The sequence below is a fragment of the Lampetra planeri genome, chromosome 52, assembly GCF_965212315.1.
Source record: "Lampetra planeri chromosome 52, kcLamPlan1.2.h2, whole genome shotgun sequence".
Lineage (NCBI taxonomy): Eukaryota > Metazoa > Chordata > Hyperoartia > Petromyzontiformes > Petromyzontidae > Lampetra > Lampetra planeri.
In genome coordinates, this window is record NC_136158.1 from 2,010,250 (window position 1) to 2,035,904 (window position 25,655).

The 25,655-nt window shown below is 48.6% G+C and overlaps 1 protein-coding gene across 1 annotated transcript in view; it reads right to left on the reverse strand.

Moving 5' to 3' along the window:
* The window catches only part of LOC144734590 (neurexin-1-beta-like), a 530,465-nt gene that overhangs the window by 313,517 nt on the left and 191,293 nt on the right, over positions 1-25,655 (reverse strand). Inside the window, exon 2 of the mRNA XM_078616842.1 lies at positions 19,184-19,362. Coding sequence (XP_078472968.1) covers positions 19,184-19,362 — 179 coding nt within the window. The remainder of the gene's footprint in view (positions 1-19,183; positions 19,363-25,655) is intronic.

A 25,655-nucleotide genomic window follows, 5' to 3' on the forward strand; every position in this document is an offset into this window, starting at 1 on the left:
ACGTCGTGGGATGCCCTCCATGCCAGTCGCTACCACCACCAGCGGCCCCAACTCAACCCAAACCGACTGGGTAAAACAAAACAAAAAAACGCAGGCACCAAATCTCCAGCCGGGGAGAGAGAGAGGGGGGGGAGAAAGATCTCCGAGACAAAAAGCGTGCCACAGAACCTCCACACCGCGAGCCACTCGCTCGTTCGCCACGTGGGGGCTCGGACAACGTCGGGCGGCGGTGGGGGAAGACGGTGCTAGCGGGGCGAGCGAGCAGGCGGCGAGAGCATCTAAATAATGTATTTGTTTATTTATTCGCTCGTGCATCGCTGCCACGGGAAGAAGAGTTTGCCCGTGATGAAGAGCTCATCACGCATTCACCGCTAACCCCACCCCTCACCCCCCCCTCCCACGTGGGCCAGGAGACTCGTGAATGAGCGCCAGAGGCCGAGTTTGTGAGCTCTGCAACGTGCACCCCCCCCACCCAACCAGGGATACGCGTGCAGGTGCTGAAGACAAATCGTCCTTGTCTAAATATTTATTTGCGCGGCAACAGGAGGGGAGGGTGGTGGGGTTGGGGGGGGGCCTTAAGTTGTACGGCCCAGGGAACGCAGCCACCACCAAGTATTTGACTGCTGCTATAAATTGCCACGTGATAAGCCACTTCGTTGAGCTTTCACTTGCGTGGCCGGATCGCTTCTGAAAAAAAGAGCTGTATAACTCAGTCGGCCTTTCGCGGTAAAATAAAAAATAGTTTATAGTTTTAAGTGGGTGAACGGGACGAAACAGCGGAGTAAAAATGCCGAGTATTTTATGGTATGAGAAAAATATATAGTCGCTTTGCCTCGGTGTGATGGTCAGCGCAAACGCGGTTTGCAACCTGGCAGTCGCCGGTCCGATTGTATCTCCCGGCGTAGCAGTTTAAACAACGGGGGCAAGGAAGTTTCGTAAATCCTTCCTGCCTCTGTCCACCCAACAGTATAAATGTATGCGTGCCAAGGCCGAATTTCTCACTCGCTATTTTCCGTAACGCTGCTATAGACCGATTTCAAAAATAAATTGTTGACAGAGAGGCACGGCTAGTAGAGTACAAGCTACCTATAATAATCCTATATTATTATACCCTATATTCTTATAATCCTACAAATAGGTTCCTAAAAACCTGTACACCCATGCCTTCCCCTTTACCCCCATTTATGTTTACCATGTGTAGCCGATATGGGCGTAATGTCAATGAACCGCAAGTATAATTGTGAATTAAAGCAGTAATAACCATGGATTGGGTCCATATGGTCACGTGAGTGCACAGAAGGCCACGCCCACCAGTTGAGTCATCAATTTAAGGTACAGGGCACCTACATTTCGATTTAAAGCTTTCGTGACTGCAGGGATTTATCTTATTGGTGACTTTACCGAAAGAACCAAGAAGATACAGGGCACCTATTGAGATTCGGGTGGACGCTGTACAGTACTGGGGTTGAACAGTGAGACGGTGTGCATTGGGGTTGATTGCTCTGCATCTGGTCGTAATGATGCACGAATGCTCCTCTGAAGAACACTTTGAAATGAAGAGTTGCAGTAACACAATCCTTGGTAGTGGAGTCATCCGATTCTCAGAAGGAGGGCAGAACAATTCAGAGTATCCACTCATCTCCTCCGAGCTCATCTACTATTGTTGTTGTTTTTTTGTACTTATTAGCCGGCCTGTCCCCTCGTAATGAACACGGCAGGAGGAGAGGGATATGGCGGGCCGATTACACATGCATGCCAGGTTGTCATAGGTCACTGAGGGGCTGTGTTATATTGTGGGGCACAAATGGTCTCGAGGATACGACAACAGAGGGAGTGAGTAAAATAAAAGCGTGAAAAAAATTACTTGAAAGCTCGTCAGATTCCCTCCTGCAGTATCAACACGGATTCTGATCATGATTTGTTTGCTCTTAGGTTTTTTTCGGTAAAGTTACGTAACAAAGGCACAGTCCCATTAGCAGCAGCCGCACACTAACAACTCTGGCACCTCCCCCTCTCAACCAGTCTACATAACAAAGGCTCAGTCCTTTGTTATGTAGGCTAGCCGTAGCTTCAGCCGCACCAACCTTATCATAATAATAAAAAAAACGCCTATCCAGGGGCCTATGCTGGCTCCTCCCCCTTCAACCAGTATATATACAAGGTCGGGTCTCTTTGAATTTCTCATTCACGTGATACAGCAAGCGTGCTGTGACGGTTCCACCTGAAGACGGAAGCTTGCGTTGCCTCCGAAACGTCGTGATTTTTATTTTACTTTGATAAAAAAAAAAATTCTTTTCTTTTATGCCTACGTGACTTTACCGAAAAAAACCTAAGAGTATGAATCCTTGCAGTCACGAAAGCTTCAAATCTAGAAATGATTTGTCTGGCCAGTTAAAGGGAGGCAAACATTGGCGCTGCGGAGGCTACAGTGAAGATGGGTTGACGCGGCGCGGCAAGAACGTGGTTGCCGCACAGTGAAAATGCCCATCGCTGATGCCAGAAGTGGCTTTGTGTGTGCGGAGAGGGATGTGACTCGTGAGCGATGCTGTTGGTCAGTCAATAATTCTCGCCCTGCTGCGATAACACGAGATGGAGGAAACACTGAATGCAAGGGTAGAGGGGCAGGCCTGCAACTGCTTGCTCACAACGCCTCCCACTGGGCAGAGCTGTACGGAGCCCCCGCTAGAGGGTGATTGGCCTACTCTTCCGCGTGGCAGGAGACTCAAAACAACGGAGCGATTGGCGGATAAAACGCGAAATGCTCGTCTGTTCTGTGGGCAATTTTTACAACTGCATGCAGCATCAAAGTACACCTGGCTTGGCACGACTGCTTGTGTTGCGATCGAAACGTCGTGAGTTTTTATATAGTTTATTATTATTTATTATTATTTTTATTGTGCCATCCCACGTTGTTTTTTTATTGAGTCGGAGAGGAACCAATCCCAGTTGTAGCCCCTGCCCGAAACAACCACTTCACGTTTAACCGAAAGGGATGCTGTTGAAATGACCGATAATTGAGGGGGGAGCCGCGGGGGGGGGGGGGAAGAGACGAGAGGCAGGGTAGCCATGCAGGGGGAGTGCGGGCAGGACGTGTGGCGTGGAGAGGTGGTAGGGGAGCGGGGAGTGGAAGAGTGGTTGGTAACAACAGACGCTCGCCACAAACTGAGAGAGAGGTATTTTGTTATTTTATCAATATAAGTTAGTTGTTGTTGTTGACACAGACGCGCGCGCGCGAGAGAGAGAGAAAAAGAAGAATCCGTGGCTTCATTTGGTCGTTTTATCGAGAGCAGTTGGGATGACCGTCTGTGTGATCCGTGATATTCCCGACGAGCAAGACGGACGATTACACCTTAATGGTCGGCACATCGGATCGAACCGGCCAACCGGAAGTTGCCGGTTCGATCTCCCTGCGTGGCAGCCAAAGCAAAAAAACCGGCGCCAATTCGTTGAGCGATCATCTGTGGCCAGGTCGCTTATGAAAAAAAAAGCTACATCCCAAAGTGGCCCTTACCTGGCAAAATAAAAAAGTAAATAGTTTTAGTTGATCGTGAAGAGCATATCATGTAATCGGTTTTATGCAACCGCCTATGACCAAATAGGCCCCTTCGTTGAGCTATCATTTGAGGCCAGGTCGCTACTGAAAAAAATAGCTACATAGCTTAGTGGGCCTTACCTGGTCAAATTTAAATATATATAGTTTCGTTATCGCAGCAGCAGGAGCAGAGAGAGAGGAGAGAGTATTGCTCATGTGCAGATGTCGCCATATAATCTGCAAATATCTTTGTTAAAATTACCCTGCCAAAACTTAATTTGCTCGAATTAGGCCCAAAGGCCGTTCTTCGCTTCCTTTAGTTTTAGACGTGGCAACAAAGTTAAAATAACGCCCGGAGTGCAAGAGGTTGAAGAGGTTTTTTTTCTTTTTTTTTAAGCAGCCGCCGTGCCAGCGTTTTCAATTGGCTGGAAAGAAGAAGGAGAGGAGGCGAACAAAAAAAACTGAGCAAAGTAATTAAACACACTCGACGAGTTAGGGCCCTGATGTCTCGGAGTGTCCGGGTTTGCCAACGTATGTACATTTTACGGACTGCTCTATAAAAAGAACAAAATAGCTGGCAGTGTCTGTAAAAATAGCATATTTTATAACCGAACTGTGCATTTTTATGAGAAATTCCACGTTGAAAAATAAAGAGGACACACAACGCACAGGCACACACAAATCGACGATCCTTGCAACAGGCTTATAATTGGCACCCGACTCTATGGTTCAGACTCTCACCTACCCCCCCTCCTTCTTCCCCTATCCCTTTAAAATATTCCTCTTGGCGAGAAGAGCTGAGCAAAAGCAGGCGTGGTGGGGTAAATCGTCCCTGCTCACCATCTCTTCGGTGATATCTTCACGCGAATTCCGGTCCAACCTCCCAGTGGCGGCTTTTGGCTGCTACCATCGAACAAAAGCGGCCACCGCATCGCGTGGCGCTTTCAGAAGCGCTGCTGCGGCCGTTTGGAACGCTCCTCCCTCCGATATTAGGACGCCACTGGAGCTGTGCACTTTTAAATGATTTAGATTGAAAAAAAACACCGTTTCTGTTCAACTGTTTTCTTGAGTTTAGTTCGTTGTCCTTCTCCCTGCAACCTCTGATCAGCACGGTTGGCTACGTTCGGTGCGAAAAGAATTCAACATACGTACATATGATCTAACCCTGGAGAGAGGCTTTTTAGGGGCGCCCTCTAGCGGAGGCCCTTCTTCTAGCAGTGGCGTGAGCCGGCAATTGCAGGGCCGCACCTTTACCTTGCTCTCTTACCCACCTGTAAAAGTAGATACATATTTATGAAAGTATATATAAAATAAAAGCCGGCAGCGTTGGCTTCACGAAAACCTGATCCCGTAGATCAGGCAACAATGGGTGGCATTTGTGCCACCGCTCTGATGTTAAAGTATATTTGGATAACAGCTGCCCTCATTACGAGACGTGTAGCCTCGAGAGGGGCTGCGGTGGTTCAACCACTCACCCTGAGACAACGCTCACGCGTAAAGCTCGCCTGTAACACTCACCTGTGTCACTCCTAACCTGTAACACTCACATGCAAAGCTCACCTGTAACACTCCTCACCTGCAACGCTCACCTGTAATACATCGACCTTGCATCGGGCGCAGTGCTGCTGCTGAGAACGATGGGGTTCTTGTTTTTTGGGATTTTCAGAAAAAAATATATCCTGAAGCAGAGGATTAGTGCTGGATACAGAAGTCACATTGGCAAAATGTGATTCGGAAGTTTGATCCTTATCTGTGTATTGATAGTTCAATGTTAATGTGGCCATGTTATTGAGGGACTACTTTCGTGACTTGCTAACCATTTTCTCTGTTTTGCACTCCTATCGGTTTGTGTTTTGCTGTTGTAACTTGCTGACCCCGTGCCCCATACTGGAGACGTGAGCAAAGAGCTTCATAGCTCATCGGATTCCTCCTCCTGCAGTCTCAATCAAGATTCTGAAGCTACCTGCTAGAGCTGTCTCGAGTGAAGGCCCTTCATCCAGCAGTGGCACAAGTGGCCTCAATAAACAATTGCTCGGGCTGCACCTTCATCATTGCTATATATAAGAGACAAAGATCCCCCGTACAGCCTTAACATACTGTAGGGGCAAGTGCTGTTAGCGAGCACCTATGAAGGCCGGAACGGTACACGAGGGTTGTGGGTGGCCAGCACCACGCCCGACCTCCTTTGTCTGACCAGTGGCGATGTTAACACACCGCACCAGGTACCCATTTGAGGCTGAGTAGACCTAGGGGAGGCCCAGGAGCGGTTCAGATAATCGTCACCGGTGTTAACCGTGAGCGAGAATCGAACCCGGGTGGCCAGGTTCGTAGCACAGCGCGCTAACTGCTGCACTACACTACACACAACAACAACCGCCATTCGTCACTAAGTGGCGGTGACGTCACCACGACGCTTGTGCCAGGCCATGTGCACCTTGAGGCCACGTGAAGTGTCGAACGCCCGCTGGCAGGAGGTCACGGGGTAGACCCAGGTGCCACGGGTCGACTGACCGAGATGACCGCACACACACACCCACACACACCTACACAGACACACACGCACGCACACACACACATCGCCATGAATGTATTGCGAGGTACGTTTCTCGTCTGGTGGCAGTCGCTTTCACAGCCCAATTAACCAGCGACGTTGCGGCAGGTAAGCACCACCGCCACCACCACCCCCCACCGCCGGGCTACAGCGCGCGGATGGCGAGAGCCCCCGCTGAGCGGTGGCGGGCCCACCACGGAAAATGTCACGGCGGAACACGAACAATTAATCACGGCGGTGTTTTTAAAACGCACGTTAAGGAAACCCGCGCCGTACAGAATGTTAAAAAAGTAAAAAAAAAAATTAAAAAAATTCGTCTGCTGCTGAAAATTAAGCGTTAATCGACGGTTCCCCGCATCCACCCACCCACCGTCCTCGGATGGAAGGGAAAAAAAAACAATCACGGCTCGTCTCGTTATCGGCGAGATGTCTCCCCTAACTGCGCCGTGTGTTTAATCATTCTGTCTCTTTGGCTTGTGCCTGGATTTCGCCACGGTACTGTGACGCCGACCAAGTAGCTACCCGCATCATGGCCATCATCCATCCAAGCACTATCCAGGTCTAAAACCCCTGCTTAGCTTGAGATGTCTGACAAGATTCCGAGAGATTTTGTTGTATAACAACGTCACTTGGCCCAGGCCAAATACATGATATGCTTTTCACGATAAACTAAAACTATTTACTTTTTTTTTTATTTTACCAGATAATGCCCATCTGAACTATGTGGAAATGTATGGCAGCCAAATCCTATTAACGCACATTGATTCTAAACCTGGAGGGAAAAACCGGAGAAACAAGAGAAAAATCTACGTGACTACGGGGAGAGAGACATGAAAATTCCAAATCTACAGGCGTCAGGACTGGGATCATACCCACGACCTCCTGCATACTAAGCGAGGGAGTTGAAATCTCGCCGCTTCAGCACCCGTACACAACAGGGGGAGAACATACACACGCAGAAAGGCACCCGAGTCAGGAGTGGAACCCAGGTCCTTCTTGCTGTAAGTCATCCCTGAAGTCGTTCTCGTTGCTGAGTGTGTCGGTTGAAGGTTTCCACGGCGTTGAATCACCCACGTTTCACTTGGATGCGTTGCGCCAACACGAAGCCTTCTGGATTTGTTCTTCAAATGCATTGAGATTTGAGGCCACAAAGATGCCGCGTGGGGGGTAATATGCCCAAGCAAACTAAGCAGATAAATGCGGCCCCAGATTATTAGCAAAAAAATAGCGGTACACCAAAAACCAGCTCGAATTTTTTTACTCTTGATATTTGTCTCTCTCCCCGTGGTGGTCGCGTGGATTTTTCTCCGGGTCCTCCGGTTTTTCCCTCCACGTTCAGAATCAACATCGCGCGTTCAGAGTGTTTGTCTGCTGCTAAGAATATCCACATGACAAGCCACTTCGTTGAGCTATCATTTGTGGCCAGGTCACTTCTGCAAAAGAGTTATATACAGCTCAGTGGGCCTAACCTGGTGGAAAAAAAAAGTTTCACGTGAATTAATCTCTCTCCTTGTCTGCATCGCGAGGTGGCTCTTGCGTGTGAAGGGTGACCGAGGAGGCTTACTTCGATGTGACAGTGCGGCACGAAAAAGGGATGCAATTCTGGCCACGGGGAAACGTCTGAAACGTTCAATGCCCCTCGTGGTCACGGTCGTCGTAAAGTGCTCGAGTTGAACGTGAAAGCAAGCGCTTCGTACGCCCACGATGGATGACGCATCGAATTTCTGGCGTGAGAAAAGATGTTTCATTTTATTATTTTTATCTCCGTAAACCGCTCGCAAATTTTTGTGCAGCCGTTTCATGAAGGTGGGGGGGGGGGGTGGTGGGAAAGTAACCGGCACACTGCGCTGTGGGGCGTGAGCCCGGCTACCCTAGTTCGATCCCTGGCCAAGGGTCAGTGGCGAGTGACATCGTAAGAAGTCGAGGGCCACCTCCCATCTCACCGACCCGCAACGAGCGGGCTGCGTGGTGAAATACGGTCAAACAACCCCCCAGTGGACTGTGAATCCACTGCATTCATCCAGCAGTGGATTGACAAGTGGCTGAGCATGATTGTACGATTACATCCAGGTTAATGGAGCGAACGGCGACGTGTAAGCGAGTCGTTTGGGAAAAATAAGAGGAGCATTACAAATGAAAGGATAACTAGACACTAGCAAAAAAAAAACACGAAAGGATTGTCACAAAGAATAACTTCCCTGAATTGCAACAATCTATCAACTTGCTGTGGGTGTGTGAATTATTACACCCCGAGGTGATAGTGAGGCAATTTGAGCTCATTCCTATGAATACAGAGTCGCAGAACATAATGAGGTTTATGTTGCAATTTTGGTAATACATTTACCAATAAAACCAATTGCATTATCACACGCCAAACGTGTAAAGTTCTCTCCGGGATTTTGCGCACATTAAGCCTTTGGTCGTGTGGGAGTTCACCAATGATTCTACTCTGCCACCTCCGTAGTTTTAGAGCCCTTTCCTCCCCAGCCATCCGTGCTGTCGACTCCCCCTGCCACCCTATTCAAGCCCAAGCTCAAGACATAATTTCTCGTGTCGCGCTGTCCGCTCACCGATTGCCTCTCCCCATCAGTAAAACAAACACGACCCTCCTGTTTCTGTACGCCGTCTTGGGATGCGGCTGTGTTTTTAAGACGCGGCGATGGAAAATCTTCGATGGCATTCTATTGGGGCACGTGCAATAAACTAAATAAAATGGGCAGAATCACCCATTTGCCTTTGAGGAAATAATGACCCTCACGCTGCGATTGTAATTGTACAGTACGTAGTAACGTTATTTATTTATTCTTCACAGATGACCAAGTGATGTCCAAATGATAATTTGGTAAACAAACAAAAAAACAGATATTATTTCAACAAAGTTAACTTTTTGTTGCGACAAAAAATAGACACTTTGCATATTTTTTTAGTACCTATTTGCAGAGACACTGCAAAAGAGAGATTTATTCTGCCGTTGGGTAATAATGGTCGGCATTCTGGACTTGCAATACAGAGGTCGCCGGATTGAAACAGCGTCTCTAGTTTAGTAAATCCCCAACACCGCATCTGTCCACGCAAGAGAATAAGTGCGTAAGAAGAGGTCTTGCCCCTTTCTGGCAATAAAATAGGCGGTAAAATGTCCAAACACCAAGGCATCAAATCTGCATTCACCACACATACTTGTGGCAAAAACATGCTCGGGTAATATATGCATTGTATTTGAAATGTATTGACCTACACCAGAGCCAGCCTTCTTTATGGTCTTGTCTCAGCAGTGTTAGGCCAGATAATGCACTTATGAAAGCATTTAAAGCTCGGGATGAGCAGTCATATCTAACATCTTAACACCTTTCGATTCAAAGCTTTCGTGACTGCTGTGGTTTTCACACCTGATGATGATTGCTTGTCATGCAATCGAAACGTGGTGAGAATTTTTTATTTTTATTTTTTATTATTATTATTTTATTTCCCTTCTATGTGACTTTACTGAAAGAACCAAGACTATCTTAACACCTTTTTTATTGCCAGAAAGGGGCAAAACCTATTCTTATTTTTGAAACTGGAAAAAGAAGGTCCCAGTTTGCCTATAGGTAGGTCACGTGTGCTGTGGTAAAGTGTCGCCATTCGAACCTCTTCTGAGAAGTCTGCAAGAGTTGCCTCAACTACTCGAGAGTGGGTCTCCAGAGCTCCCTCTAGTGGATATCGTTTTGCCAGCAGGGTCGCGAGCCAAGGAATGGGCAGGGCTGCGCCTTGACCTTTCACTTTGCAGAGATGAGTGGGCTTGAGTTGCACGCTGCACGTATGCACGCAGTCAATTTGCCGGTAGAGGAATGACAGCATGGGACGCGAAACGGGATCATAATAACAACATTAAACAAGAGCATCATTGTGGCCTTGCAGAGGGTAGGAATGTTCTCGCACAGCGGGGCTGTTGATCCACCTAATGTGATCACTGTGTCCAATATGCTTGCACTGTGCTTGGAATTATTATTATTATTTTCATTGGGGTTGCTGAAATGTTATCGTTCAAACACGACATTAATTTTTGCGCTATTATGCTAATCGCGATATGATTTTTCCCGTGAAATTTCAAATGGTATTTTAGAACTTTAATGGGTAGCGCCTATTTATTTATTTATTTTATGATATATTATTAGCAGTGCAAATAAAGGTTGCTAAATTGCGAGGGAAAAAAAAAACGTTCCATTGCACCTTTATAATCTGTCACGCGTGCATAAACGCGCACACGCAGCCCGTTACGCAATACATTACTGAATTATTAATTTCGCCCGCGAAAATGATGTCACATAACCATCACGCTGTCAATTACTCTGCGAAACCAAGCCTTCAATTGAATGGGCAATAGCTATTCATTTAGATCGTTTCATTATTATTGCGCAACCACACCCTGTCACGTGGAGAACCACTACGGATAAACGACGGGGGCTCGGAAAAGCCGAATTGAGCTTTGAAGAAGTCACGCACAACAACTCCTCCTCGTGAAAGACCTAACGATGTAGACGATCCCTGGCGTTGATCTTCCGCCAAGAAGAAGCTTCTGGGCCACAATCTCTAAACCGCATCCACTGCACAAACCATGGCAGCAACAGCAACAGATGATGATGATGATGATCCAGACACTCGCTGATGATGATGTTGATGGACAAATGGGAAATACAAATTCTCCGGCGGTGTACAAAGACTGTGGTCCACCACCCAGAAGGGAACCATGGAACTCGTAACAGCGACTCAATGCCCAATTCGCAAATACGAAAGGAGCAGGCATCGTCACAGCAGCGATGATTCACCACTCCGCTAACTCCTGACCGGCAATCATCTGGCACGACCGCCTGAACGTAAAATTACGGCTGTTATTTTCTACAACTGCATCAGCCATACGGAAACAAAAGTTGAGATACGTAAACACATTTTTTCATTTTATTTTTTTGAGGTCTGACCCTCTTCGTCCATTAGTCCCCAGATGTCATCTCTTGGCCTCCTCGTTCGTGGCAACAACAGCTGATGCCTCGCACTCACGGGGCACTAAAACTATTTTTTTTTATTTCACAAGGTAAGGCCCACTGAGCTATACAGCCTCTTTATTCAGGAACGACCTGGCTATCACAAACGATAGCGGCTCGGCGAAGTGGGCTTATCATCATCATCGTGTGGAAATTTACAGCAGCCAAATACTCTGAACGCGCGATGTTGATTCTAAATGTGGAGAAGGAAAAAACCAGGAGGACCCGGGGAAAAATCCACGCCACCACGGGGAGAGAGAGATGCCAACTACAAATATACAGCAGGCGTCAAGGTCGGGATCGAACCCACGACATCCTATATACCAGGCGAGGCAGTTAACATCTAGCCACATTGCACAGCCTTGCATATATATATATATAAAAATACATAAATAAAAATCAACCACCACCCACAAAGCAGCAGATCGCACTGCTCAATAATGGCCTCCTGTTCCATTAGTGCCTGCCCGGGTGCAAATGTGCGTCAGAGGTAGAGGGTTCACAATCTTCTTTCATGAAAATCACTGGGGTATTTTCCATTACGATGTACAAGTGTGAGATGTGACTTTAAGCCTATCCGTATAAAACGGGGGTTTCTGTGCAGGTTGGGCAACTAATCCCTCCTCGCAACGTCGAGTTGCTCCTCTTTAACGACCTCGTACTAGCGGAGATCGCCACCTTGTCGTGGTGGCGAGCTTTTATTTGCGCGTTCAAATGATCCCTAGAGCGAAGCCGCCGGGAGCCTCGTGCTCCTGGTGGGTTCACCCACCCACGGCGGGCAAGGTCAAAGGGGGAGCTTCCAGGACTAAACGCGATCCGAGAAGTCCTCATCAGCAGAACGGGCGAGAGAGGCCGTGGGTCTTGACGGTGGCAAAGGCGGGTGAAGGCGGCAGCGTGAAAAGTGGCTCCAGTCGTCTCGGCTCGCCTTGGCCACTAGGCCCAGCCACTAGCCCGTCGAGATCGTGTGGATCCGAGCCCCAGCGCACCGGGGTCCCCACGTAAATCAACTACATCTCGCAGGCTTTAGTCAGGAAAATTGACTCCTGAGCCAACTAAAGAGCCACCACTAAACCTGATGGACGTCATCCTCGAACCCCGAGGGACTGCCGACGACGCTCGGCAGCGTGCGTGTCGTCGTTTAACCTGTCCGTCATCGCCTTCATCATCATCGTCATCATCATCATCGACGCTGATTCCATCATGATTACTGCGTTCTTATGAAAGACCCAACGAAGAAGATCCCTGGTTTTGATCTTCCACGAAGCTCATGGTCCACCCGAAACCACATCCTGTGCACAAACCATGACAGTAGATGCGGATACCTGATGAGTAAATGGAAAATGGAAAACTCTCCAGCGTCCGAATGTGGTCATCCAGAACAGACCGTACAACATATAACGATGCAATGTTCCAAATCCACAAATACAAGGGGAGACATTACAGCGATTCACTCTGCTGCTTCTGATGCCGTTATAAGGCTTGACCTCCTGAATGTGAAATCGTTTTTGCCCTGCATCCACATCATCCGCCAAACGAAAGTAGAATTACTCTTTGGTTCTTTCGGTAAAGTCGCGTTGAAAATAAAATAATAATAGAATACGACCATCATCAGGTAAGAATGAATGAGAAAAAACAAACATCGTAAACTAAGAAATATGATGCAATACAACACAGAGAGTCGGCTAACACAACAGTCAACATCCCACATGGTTGATTACGTTCTTCCAAAGAGTGACAAACAGAAAGACAGCGCCACTGTGTTGAGGCCTTAAATAGAGAGATGGAGGAGGGGTTGGGGTAGAGGACAATGAGAGAGTTGTGTGCAATTCCGGACCATATCTATCGTATGAGAGACAATGGACTTGAAACAAACCAGCACGGTAATATTAGAGCAAGATAATCGGAAGTTTGAGAAAGCAAATTTAGGAGAATTGTCGCTCTTCCGGGTTCCCTTAATTGTAAAAAGCATGAACAAGACCGCAGCTCAGACGTTTCTCGCGGGCGAAAATGTACAGTTGTAGACAACAAATCAATCCGCTCATTCTCAGTTGATGTCACAGCCACGATCATTTTATCCCTCTCCTGGGCTTTACTGCTCGTGTCAGAGCTATTGCACGTTTCAATATTTATCTCTCAAGCTTCATGCTTACGAACCCCGACCACAAACCTCCAGATGGTCACGTGGCAAAATATGTGCTTGCAAATAATATACAAAAGGCAAAGATCCCCCCCCCCCCGTGTAGCCTTCAGCAGACTGTTTGGGCAAGTGCTGTTAGGATGGAAATGTCTCGATGATGACGATGACCGTGATTGCCTGGCGATTGTCAAAATGTTTCACAAAATTACGAAAATTAGCAGTGCCCCAGATTATTGGTGTGTATCTTGAATATGCAAACACTGGGGGTGGCATAATTCATACATTCATTGATTGATAACGCATATTAAACTCACGATACACGAATTTTATGACTTGTTAAAACATTATTTCCGTTATCTAAAAAACAATAACAAAAAAATCAACCAATCTAGAATCAGAGTTTTGACACTGCCTCGGGATAATTCATCAAATTGCCAGCGGGTGATCGTGCTGGAATCACGAACAATCATTCCACGCCGAGCAAAAAACTTTCACCCAACGGCAAATCTTCAGCTCTTGCCACCACCGATGTCATTTGTGAGATTTTGCGCCTGAGCTCTTAAGCCAGACGTGCTGCGGTAACACGGAGATTTTGTGCTTTTGCTTTTAGGCCACACGCCCTGCGGCAGCACTGAGATTGTGTGCCTTTGCTTCGAGGCCACACGCCCTGCGGTAACACTGAGATTGTGTGCCTTTGCTTCGAGGCCACACGCCCTGCGGTAGCACTGAGATTGTGTGCCTTTGCTTCGAGGCCACACGCCCTGCGGTAGCACTGAGATTGTGTGCCTTTGCTTCGAGGCCACACGCCCTGCGGTAGCACTGAGATTGTGTGCCTTTGCTTCGAGGCCACACGCCCTGCGGTAGCACTGAGATTGTGTGCCTTTGCTTCGAGGCCACACGCCCTACGGTAGCACTGAGATTGTGTGCCTTTGCTTCGAGGCCACACGCCCTGCGGTAGCACTGAGATTGTGTGCCTTTGCTTCGAGGCCACACGCCCTGCGGTAGCACTGAGATTGTGTGCCTTTGCTTCGAGGCCACACGCCCTGCGGTAACACTGAGATTGTGTGCCTTTGCTTCGAGGCCACACGCCCTGCGGTAGCACTGAGATTGTGTGCCTTTGCTTCGAGGCCACACGCCCTGCGGTAGCACTGAGATTGTGTGCCTTTGCTTCGAGGCCACACGCCCTGCGGTAACACTGAGATTGTGTGCCTTTGCTTCGAGGCCACACGCCCTGCGGTAGCACTGAGATTGTGTGCCTTTGCTTCGAGGCCACACGCCCTGCGGTAGCACTGAGATTGTGTGCCTTTGCTTCGAGGCCACACGCCCTGCGGTAGCACTGAGATTGTGTGCCTTTGCTTCGAGGCCACACGCCCTGCGGTAACACTGAGATTGTGTGCCTTTGCTTCGAGGCCACACGCCCTGCGGTAGCACTGAGATTGTGTGCCTTTGCTTCGAGGCCACACGCCCTGCGGTAGCACTGAGATTGTGTGCCTTTGCTTCGAGGCCACACGCCCTGCGGTAGCACTGAGATTGTGTGCCTTTGCTTCGAGGCCACACGCCCTGCGGTAACACTGAGATTGTGTGCCTTTGCTTCGAGGCCACACGCCCTGCGGTAACACTGAGATTGTGTGCCTTTGCTTCGAGGCCACACGCCCTGCGGTAACACTGAGATTGTGTGCCTTTGCTTCGAGGCCACACGCCCTGCGGTAACACTGAGATTGTGTGCCTTTGCTTCGAGGCCACACGCCCTGCGGTAACACTGAGATTGTGTGCCTTTGCTTCGAGGCCACACGCCTTGCGGTAGCACTGAGATTGTGTGCCTTTGCTTCGAGGCCACACGCCCTGCGGTAACACTGAGATTGTGTGCCTTTGCTTCGAGGCCACACGCCCTGCTGTAACACTGAGATTGTGTGCCTTTGCTTCGAGGCCACACGCCCTGCGGTAGCACTGAGATTGTGTGCCTTTGCTTCGAGGCCACACGCCCTGCGGTAACACTGAGATTGTGTGCCTTTGCTTCGAGGCCACACGCCCTGCGGTAACACTGAGATTGTGTGCCTTTGCTTCGAGGCCACACGCCCTGCGGTAACACTGAGATTGTGTGCCTTTGCTTCGAGGCCACACGCCCTGCGGTAACACTGAGATTGTGTGCCTTTGCTTCGAGGCCACACGCCCTGCGGTAACACTGAGATTGTGTGCCTTTGCTTCGAGGCCACACGCCCTGCGGTAACACTGAGATTGTGTGCCTTTGCTTCGAGGCCACACGCCCTGCGGTAACACTGAGATTGTGTGCCTTTGCTTCGAGGCCACATGTGCTGCGGCGGCAATGCGGGCCAGGCCAAACTCTTTTAACGTTTCTCCCTCCTCCTCATTCGCACGCTCCCCGTGTAGCGCTTGACGCGCGCACAGCAGAAAAACCATCCATCATTCAATTAGCGGCGTCGGACGCATTAGGTGTCGGCTCCCTGGAGGATCGTCGGGCTTGGCTCGTTTCCACCCCCCCTACCCCCCGCCCCCATCCCCCCCCCCCCATTCCCCACACTGCCCACATGTGCAAGGACTATTTTATTCTACTAGGCAAGTCCCACTGAGCTGTATAGCTCTTTTTTTGCAGAAGCAACAACCTGGCTATCACGAGTGATAGCTCAATGGAAGTGGCTTATCGTAGTGTGGAATTATATATCAGCCAAGTACTCTAAATGCACGTTCATTCTAATTATACAGGCATCGTCAGGGTCAGGATCAAACCCATGACCTCCTGCATACCGACGAGAGAGATACCATCTTCCCACCGTGGCATCCTTCCCACCCCCCAGCGACCGCCAGCATCCGTTCCGATCCTCCCACGCAGCACTGGCACCACCCTTCACGCCCCAACCCAGCCGTTTCCGCTGCCTCGGTCTTCCTTTGCAAAAAATAAATGACACCAGCGGACGTTTGGGGCATCTTACCGCGAAGGAGACGTTACGCACGAGCGCTGCGATTCGCTCGCTAAAATTAAAGGGGGGGAGGGGGGGGGAGAGAAATCCTACCTCCACCATGCCCCCTCCCCCCCGCCTGCCACCGTTCAAAAAGAAAAGTGTGACGTTTAACTAAACGGGTCTAGCGCACCGAGCGTGTTTGTGGATACCAACTAAGGGGCGACGCTACCCGATGAGTCCAGAGGTCGCAATCGGGTACCCGATACCCAGCTACCCGTACCCGGCCGGGTACGGGTATGGGTACCCGTTTGCGACCCTGGTGTGGCCGGGTACGGGTACGTGTAGCCGCACGTGACTCACCCCAACCAATGAGTGAGAAGGCCGTGAGTCACTGGTGAGTGACCGTTTGTCACTCATTTCCCAACGTCTTGTCTCTTCTCACAATTCAAGTTCCTAGAATCAACCCACCCGCGCCTGCAACATGGCTTCATCCCAGAGGTCGCAATCGGGTACCCGTACCCTGCCCGGCCGGGTACGGGTAGCCGGGTATCGGGTAGGGTACGGGTACCCGTTTGCGACCCTGGTGCGGCCGGGTACGGGTAAGGAATCAAAACCCGTTTGCAACCTCTGCCGATAACCGTGCCCACCGGCCAGTGGCGCGTGGATGGATGCAGAGTTTGTGAAGGCGGCTCAAACATGCCCCGAGCGAGCAGTTGTGCGCGGCGGGGTGGTGAGACAGCACCGAATCAGGATGCGTGACGACCACACGTATATATCCAGACTCACACAGAGGACCCCTCAAACTCATACGGAGAATCCACAGGATTACGCAGAGATCCTTACGCTCGTACAGAGACCCACACAAGTTCGTACTAGTTTCGTGTGGATCAGAACATGTGCTTTCTGCATTAACATCATATGCAAACCGGTTATTTCCGACTTACCTTTGAGCGCGAAACCCGTTAACAGTGTTTCGAGTTAAATATGTTTAAGTTATGTATTTTGATATTTCATTAGACCTCCTTTGCCAGTATCAAAATATAATAATAGGGTTTTCCCCCTTTTGGCGTCCTCTGGTCTAGCATCAATTGAGACGAGGCTCAAAAGAAAGCCGTCTCTGGTGTGGACCAATCAGTTTCATGGACAATGCATATATTATCAGAGTGTATTTTTTGTTTGCATTTTGACCACAAGTATTGTGGCTAATGCACACATGATTCCTTGTAAAAAGGTTTCAGTTTTGTTGCCAGAAAAAAGGGCAAAAACCCTATTATTATTATTTTGATATTGTCTCCGCTTTGTGTGTGTGTGCGTGGATTCATCCGTCACCCACGTGTGAGGTTTTAATGTCGAAATCCTTACGGCGTCTCGACACCTGCCACGCATGTGTGACACACAATATAAATGATAAACGATCGTGATAATGAGGACGTGCGGGTACGCATGCAGCTTACAAGAGTGGGGGACATGTGTGGGAATGTGTGCGAGGACATCTGGTGCATCAAAGGGTACACATCATAGCAGATGTGTAGATGCACGTTTTTTGTTGTTGTTGTTGAACGCATTGGGCAATATTTGAGCGCATGAAATATAAAGGTACACACTTTAGCAAATAATATGAGTGGTACACATGTGAGTGTGTGTGTTGTATGCATTTTATAAGTACGCACCATCATTAACTTTAAAGGCGTGCCTGTAGGTACGTAAATACAATAAGTCTGGATACAAGTTCAGGAGCTTATATTTTTAGGTTTTTTCGGTAAAGTCACGTAGGTAAAAAAAATTAATGAAAGTAAAATATTTATTTTTATTTTACTTTTATTAATTAAACATGTTTAATTAATAAAAGTAAAATAAAAGTAAAATAAAAATAAATATTTTACTTTTATTAATAAAACATTTTTACCTACGTGACTTTACCGAAAAAACCTAAGAATATGAATCCTTGCAGTCACGAAAACTTCAAATCTAGTTCAGGAGCTCCCTGATTGGCTGTCAGCCCCTCCCTCCACTGGCTCCGCCCACTGCTAATGTAGCCCCGCCTACTGCTCAAGTAAACCCCGCCCACTGCTCGGTTAGCCCCACCCACTATGTGTGTATCTGAGTAGCAGTCGGGGTCTATGAGCGGGTAGCCTTGGGGCTACTCAGGTAGTAGGTGGAGCGACTCAGGTAACCTCACCAAGAAAATATAAAATGAGGACAAAACCCATTATTTTTGGGAGGGTGGGGGGTGGGGGGTGGGGGGTGGGGGGTGGGGTCACCAGAACAGCCTTCTGAAACCATAAATCACCTGGACAAACATGGACATTTCGTAGCTGCAGTGTGTGCACACGTTGGTGCAAAAGTGCAATCGTAACGCCACTGCCCGCTACCAAAGCTCGTCGACAGCGTTCAGAGATTCACAACACGAGGTCTACTCCCGAAGCCATCTTCTGGCCCACTGGCCAACCGCGACACCACACGAATCAAACAAAAATAGTAGCAGCACAAATGTCTATCATTGTATGTATGTATATAATCGGAGGTGATGGGGAAGGACGACAAACTAAACACTAAAATCTGTAAAAAATAAAATAGTTTTAAATCCAGGGTTTTCAATCTATGTGAGTCTGTAGGTCTTTATGTGATTCTATGGGTCTCTGTGTGAGTCTTTGGGTCTATGCGAGTCTGTGGGTCTCGATGCATGTATGTTGAACTTCTTTCGCACCGCACGTAGCCAACTGTGCTAGTTGGAGGTGTGGGGGAAATAAAACAACACAGACATCAGTTCTAAAGAAGGATCGTTTTCAATTAATTTGAGTCTTTATGTAAATCCATGGGTCTCTCTGAGTCTGTGGGTGTATGATTGAGTCTATGGGTCTCTATGTGAGTTTTTGGGTCTCTATGTATGCATGTTGAACTTCTTTCACACCGCACGTAGCCAACCGGGAGAACAACAAAAAAAGCTAAACACAAAAACCAGCACGGCAGTAGACCAACTTAGCACGCGCGTACATGCGTGTGCGTGCACGCGGGCAATGTACGTACGATGTACAGCTCCAGGAAGTCGCCCAGACCGTCCTGGCTGTCGACGCGCAGGATGGCGGCGCTGGGTGCCAGGGTGCTGAACCCCAGTGTGAGCCGATCGGCGCGCGTGCTCGGCCTCCCGTTGCTCGGCCACGAGTACGTCACCATGCCCCCGCCGGCGCCAAAGACGTAGCTCAGTCCTTCTGGCAGTAAATTGGTGGTGGTGGGGAGGTGGGGGGGTAAGGGGAGAGTAAGGTGTGGGAAGGGGGCAGAGAGGTGGGGAGGCAGAAAGGTAAGGGGGACAGGTGGGGAAAGAACAACCATGGTTCTTGGTTAGTTGACGGCAACGTTGAGTTTGGCCGGAAAGTGAGGAGGATGATCGCGGCTTTTGTTACAGCAGTGCGCGATGTTGCTGTGGTGCAGTGGTTAGCGCCAAGACTGGACAAATCTGTAAATCGAACTCAGCTCAAGCCTCCCGCGAACTGCGTGACTTCTGTGTGTGACCACGCCCACTCCGAACCACTCCCCTGTGTTACCGGTGAAAACAGACTCCGCTCCGTGAAGCAGCAGCAACAGCAGCGTCGAGGCCCTCATGCAACCTTTTCCAATCCTCATTTTTGCTGACACCTTTGCTGCCATTTTTACATTCATTGTCCATAATTTTCCTCCTGTTTCCCATTCGTTCTCTTCCCTTTTGTCAGTCATTTTTCTTTTCCCGCGCATCACATTCCTGACTCTCGTCCGCTTTCCGTGCCAAACAAGTGGCCACGGTTAGTTGAATTCAATTGACATGCGTGCAATTGACGTCCTAATGGGACATTGAGGCTATTGGAGCAAAACTAAATTGTACAAATGAATGAGAACACGAACAACCACGGGACACAAAGAGACAGGCACGAAACATGTTTTACTCTCTTCTTTCTTGAGGCAGGCGCTAAATGCTAGCCACGAGAGGGGTCTTCAGGCGAGAGGTTGTTTGTTTGTTATAGTTTTACTATTCCACCTCATCCTCATCCTCCCCCGTTGGTTGAAAGCCGGTCGCTTTCTCGAAGCGTGAAGTGTCTTCAGGTCACCTTAAGCACAACGGAAACCATCATCTAAGCAAAGTGGACGTCATTAATTTGAATCGAGATGTGATCAGTCGAGCTAAACCCCAACAAGAGCTCCCCACTAAGGGCCGTAAACCGATCGAACGAGGTTTTTGAGTGGACCAACTAATTATAATTGGAAGGAATAGCGAGCACTAAATGTGACAACCCTGGGCAGAAGTCAAAGGTAAAATAAATAACCAGAATCAATTCTTGAATCAAATTAAGGACCCGATTCCAAATCGCAACAATCCATCGAATCGCATCACGCGAGTGTGTGCGTGCGGTTGTGGGGGGTGAGATGGAAGAGGGGAGCGCTGGTCGGAGGATGTCGTGGTGGTGGTGGTGGGGGGTGGTGGGGTTGAATCGATGGAGCCTCCCATGAAATCCTGGCAAAAAAAAAAACGTGAAGGAAAAGAAATAACAAACATCCATCGAACTTTGTTGCCACCGTCTGCTAATGCTACATTTACGCGCATCCACTTTACGAACGGGCCGCGCGAAACATTTCGCAGCATTTCACGCTCGCGAAAAACAGAAAGGTCTATTTTTTTCAGCCGAGCTGGACGTGACGACAACCAAAAAACACAAACCGCAACGCTCTTTCTTGTTTTGCTCTCTCACCGAGACAAATCTCAAGGCTTTCGTTCCGCGCACACCGCAAAGGATTATTGGCACAACCGGCGCATGGCAAATCTGCGGCTGATGTGTTCCCAGGTAGGTCGCAAATGCGGTACGCGCGAGTGCATAAATATTGCCGCGCATACAAATGGCCCGTAATTCGCGATATAAATAACGCCTAAATATGTAGCGGGGGGCAGGGTTGGATCTTTAAGGCACGCGTGTAAATTCTGCGGAATAATTGGCCAAAATCTGGAGGTAATTTGCGCGCTTTGTGTAAAGCATCGTGTCAATATTCTGCCAACAAGTCTCCCCGTAAATTGTGAGGTCTTCATCATTTCACGCGGAGTGGTACATGTTTATTTATTCGTGTTATTGTCGCACACCACCAGTGGCGCTCGCTAAAGCATCAGGCCAGCGAGCCGGGGTGGGGGCAGGCATTTCTCGCGAGTGGGACCTTGTCGGTGCTGATTATGGACAATGGGATTTTTTTTTTTTACCCGGACGCTCGCACGAGCTTCGCATCATGTTCTAGATTTGAAGCTTTCGTGACTGCAAGGAATCATATTCGTAGGTTTTTTTTTGTTAGGTTTTTTTTTACGTGACTTTACCGAAAAAACCTTAGAATATAATACTTCGCATCATGCTTTTGGACAGACGCACGGGCGGTCCTGATTGGGTTCTGGAGAAAAGTCATTGTTGCATCGTCGGGTATAATTTTTGTCAGCAAAACAATATATGCACTAGAAATCTAAAACCATTTTTCATTTTACCAGGTAAGGTCCACTTGCGCTATATCGGTATTTTTCAGAAGCGACCTGGCTATCACAAATTATATCTCAACAAAGTGGCTTATCACGTAAAAATGTATTGCAGCCAAATATTCTCAACGCACATTGATTCTAAATATGGAGAGAAAAACCGGAGGACCCGGAGAAAAAATCCACGCAACCGAGAGAGGGACACGCAAACTCCAAATATACAACAGGTGTCAGGGTTGACATCGAACCCAAGACCTCCTGTATACCAGGCGAGATAATAAACATCTCGCCACAAACCGGGTGAGACCTGCGTAGAAATTATGACTTTTATGATATGCAGGGGATGGGGGAGTGGGGGGACAGGCAGGAGAGAAGGGGGGTGAGGGCGGGCAAAATCCTGTTCTCTTCTTCTTGGTTCTTTCGGTAAAGTCACGTAGAAGGGAAATAATAAAATAATAACAATAAAACATTATAAAATAATTCTCACGACGTTTCGGCCACAACGCAAGCAGTCGTCCTCAGGTGAAGAACAGGTCTGTCGGAAAGACAGCGTCATTCAGACGCTGTCTTTCCGACAGACCTGTCATTCAGACGTTGTTTCAGACACTGTCTTTCCTACAGACCTGTTCTTCACCTGAGGACGGCTGCTTGCGTTGTGGCCGAAACGTCGTGATAATTATTTTATTATGTTTTATCATTATTTTATTATTTCCCTTCTACGTGACTTTACCGAAAGAACCAAGAAGATGAATCCTTGCAGTCACGAAAGCTTTAAATCCTGTTCTCTTGTTCCCCAAAATTTGTTTTCATCCGGCAACGTCTACCTGGCAGGAGCGACGTTGATGTGGCCGCCGGTGCCAAAACGTTAGTCTCAACCGCTCCGGCTTAGTTTCCCAAAATGTATCACATTAGGCTCAAAGCAGGAAGCCATCCTGGAGAGTGCAGCAACACGGGGTGGGCCAATCCAGCCAGATGAAGTACTCCCTCCTCCCGAGAACCCACGGCTGCGGAGCTTCCAGATGAAGCGTTATCTCTCTATTTGAGAGTGAGCAAGCCCAGAGGTCAGCCAGTTTGACACCCTCCCCCACCACCCCCGCAGTGGCGTGGCCATTGGAGCGATCGGAAAGTGTCGAAAAATCCACCCAGTTCTTGTCCACTCGGCGGTAGTAATGATTAAACCACGTGCAGTCGTTTCGGCAGGTTTGCGTGTGGTGGGGCAAAGTGTGGGTCCTACCACCTCTTCCAAGACAACTTGCCGTGTGCACTCGAGAGGGCGTTTCTAGAGCTCCGAGTGGATGCTCTTCAAACCAGCAATCTGCCACTTGTTATGATATTCCAGTAATGGCTCAAGCCACTGCTGGAATATCATAACACGTGATGCCGGCAGGCTTTTACAAAAGCACCGGGGCAAAGCTGGAGCCTGGCCAAGGCTTTATTTGACGATGCCGTAATTTGATGCCACCATGCTCTGCCAACTGAAATGATAATAATCATATAAATAATAATCCACTGCTTCGACATCATGGGGTTGTAAGGCAGTCATCGACTTACGAACACCCGGCTTACAAACACCCGTACTTCCACGAAGCAGCTTCCATGAAATGAAAAAAAAATTGACTTAAAACGTTTTAAATCCCAATTTACAATATTTCTTCTTTATTATGAGTTGAACAATGGTTTCCTTTTTGTTGAACCGTAACACGTTTAATTGCACTGACCGTATGGGCATTTAAATGCAGTGCATCGCTGTGTTCCGATTTACGAACCGTTCGACGTACTTACTCGTTCTCAGGAACGAATTATATTCGTAAGCCGAGGACTGCCCGTGTAGCCATACTTCACCATTCTGGTTAACACTTGTACGTGTGGTGAAGTGATGGGGAGGCGGGGGGGGGGGGCGGTGTGCCTAGGGCCGGTTGAGAGATCACTTGTCACCGATGTTAGGTGTGGTAGGGAATCGAATTCAGGCCGCTGGGTTCAACGTGCGGTGCGCAAACTCCTGTGCCACCACCTGCCCCAAAACTCTTGCAAAAAACCCTTTCCAATACCCAGCACTGCCGCGGGTAGTGGTCGTACCAGCCCTTTGACCGCCCGAAGCAGAAATGACGTTTGGTTGAATCACCTGTCTACAAACATTACATGAATGGATAAGCTCCATCACTTAATTATATCACAGCCGTGTGAAATCATTAAGGTAATAAACGAATTACACTTAACATGATGTTAACGACGTTATTAGAATCATGGGCGTTTTCATGTTTTTTTGGGGGGAGAGAGCTTCAGCGGATATTTGAAGCACTCGTTATTTGTGATTGCAGGGCCCCTGGCAGTTGATTGAGGCCCTAGAATCTCGCGTAGTTTGCCAATACCCCAGCGCCACAGGCGTCCACAGAGACACTTTATTTCCCTGCGCTGTTTGGACCTGTGGCAAACGCGAAACGAGGATGGAAACCCTCGATCGGTCTGCCGAAGGACGAGGCGACTCGAGACGTTTGAGCCTCAGGGACCGACAATTGGATGGGATTATCTTTAAAAAGGTGGGGAAAACACAACAACAGGGCCCAGACCTCAAGGACTCGGGGAACCATCTCCCAGACTCCCCTGCGGCTGGCCAAGCCCACGACGAAGTTGAAGAGAACGGTTCCAACAAGCAGTGCCCTGGACGATTTGCAGTCGCGTGCGAACGCACAAAACGTGGTGCAGAATTTCAGCTTCGCACAGGCCGTTCGTGCAACGGAGTAAGACCGGGGCGGGGAGGGTGGGGGAAACTTATTGGGGCATTTTTGTGCGGAGTAATGTTTTACTATTTACGTCGCTGTGACGGACAGCAAAGAAAGAAGAAAAGAAAACGCACTCACGCCCGAGCGCTGATGTTTTTTTTAGTTTTGCCGAATTTGCTGCCTCGTAATTATTTGCAATTGTTATCGGCACTTTACTCCGAGAGCAGCGGGCCGAATGAATGCTCCGTGCGATAATCGCGTGCCTCCGGATTTATAAAAAAAAAACGCGTCTGTGAATGCGTCGCGTGTGTACACTGGGTGGTCTCGGCTTGCTTGGAATCGCGACAGAGAGAGAGAGAAAAAGAAGTCACTCGGCTTCGATTCAGATCTCCCAGCGCGGCAATCGAAGCGGTGGTCGCAAGCTTCTCGAAGCTCCCTGAAGCGGAACATTCAGTGCTGGGGACAGCGGTCGCAAATTTTGCGATTGTGATTTGTAACTTTGGTCCATCGTTCACTGTTAATGGGCCATTGCATTGAGGAGCTACCACTGTGTGGTGGTGCTAATTTTGATGTGGAACTGTTGTGGTGTTGTGGTTGCTGCCTCGCCCAAGCTTGCTAAATCGGACTTACATAATTAATACGTCAGCATTATTTATTTATATATTAGTGACGTGCTCGCCTTATTTTCACTACTTTGCACTCCTATTGTTTATTTGGTGTTTTTTTTTTAATCGTTTGCTGAAAGCAGCTTAATAGCCCCCCGTATTCCTCCGGTCGAAATAATAATTCTGATTCTTAAACTCACACCCCCCCCCCCCGTCTCCGTTTGCCCAGCAGTACAAATGTGTCCACACCACAGTTCGTTCGATCGGCAGGTCGCGTGTGTTCTCCCAAAGCCTCCAGCCAGCATGGAAGAGTAGGCCAAATATCCCTGTAGAGGGGCTATCCAAGGCTCCCTCTAGCGGGGGCCCGTCCACCAGCGGTATCGTGAGCAAACTATTGGAGGGCCGAACTTCTATTTTTACCTCCCCCTGTATTTCGTACCTTCACCGATTTAAACCGATAAATGCATCGCAATTTGATGAACTGTCACGGTCGAGGCTGCGATTCAATCCGTCTGAGAACGAGTTTCTCTTTTCTGGCGCCGTGGTGCATTGTTGCGCCTCCGGTGGCTGCTGTGGGCTACGTGAATACAATTCATAAAAACGTGCGTGTAATCAATTGCCATTTGATACATCATTTACCGTGATCGTAAAAGGAAAAAAAAAAGATTTTACTCCTATCAACCGACATGTCATTTTCA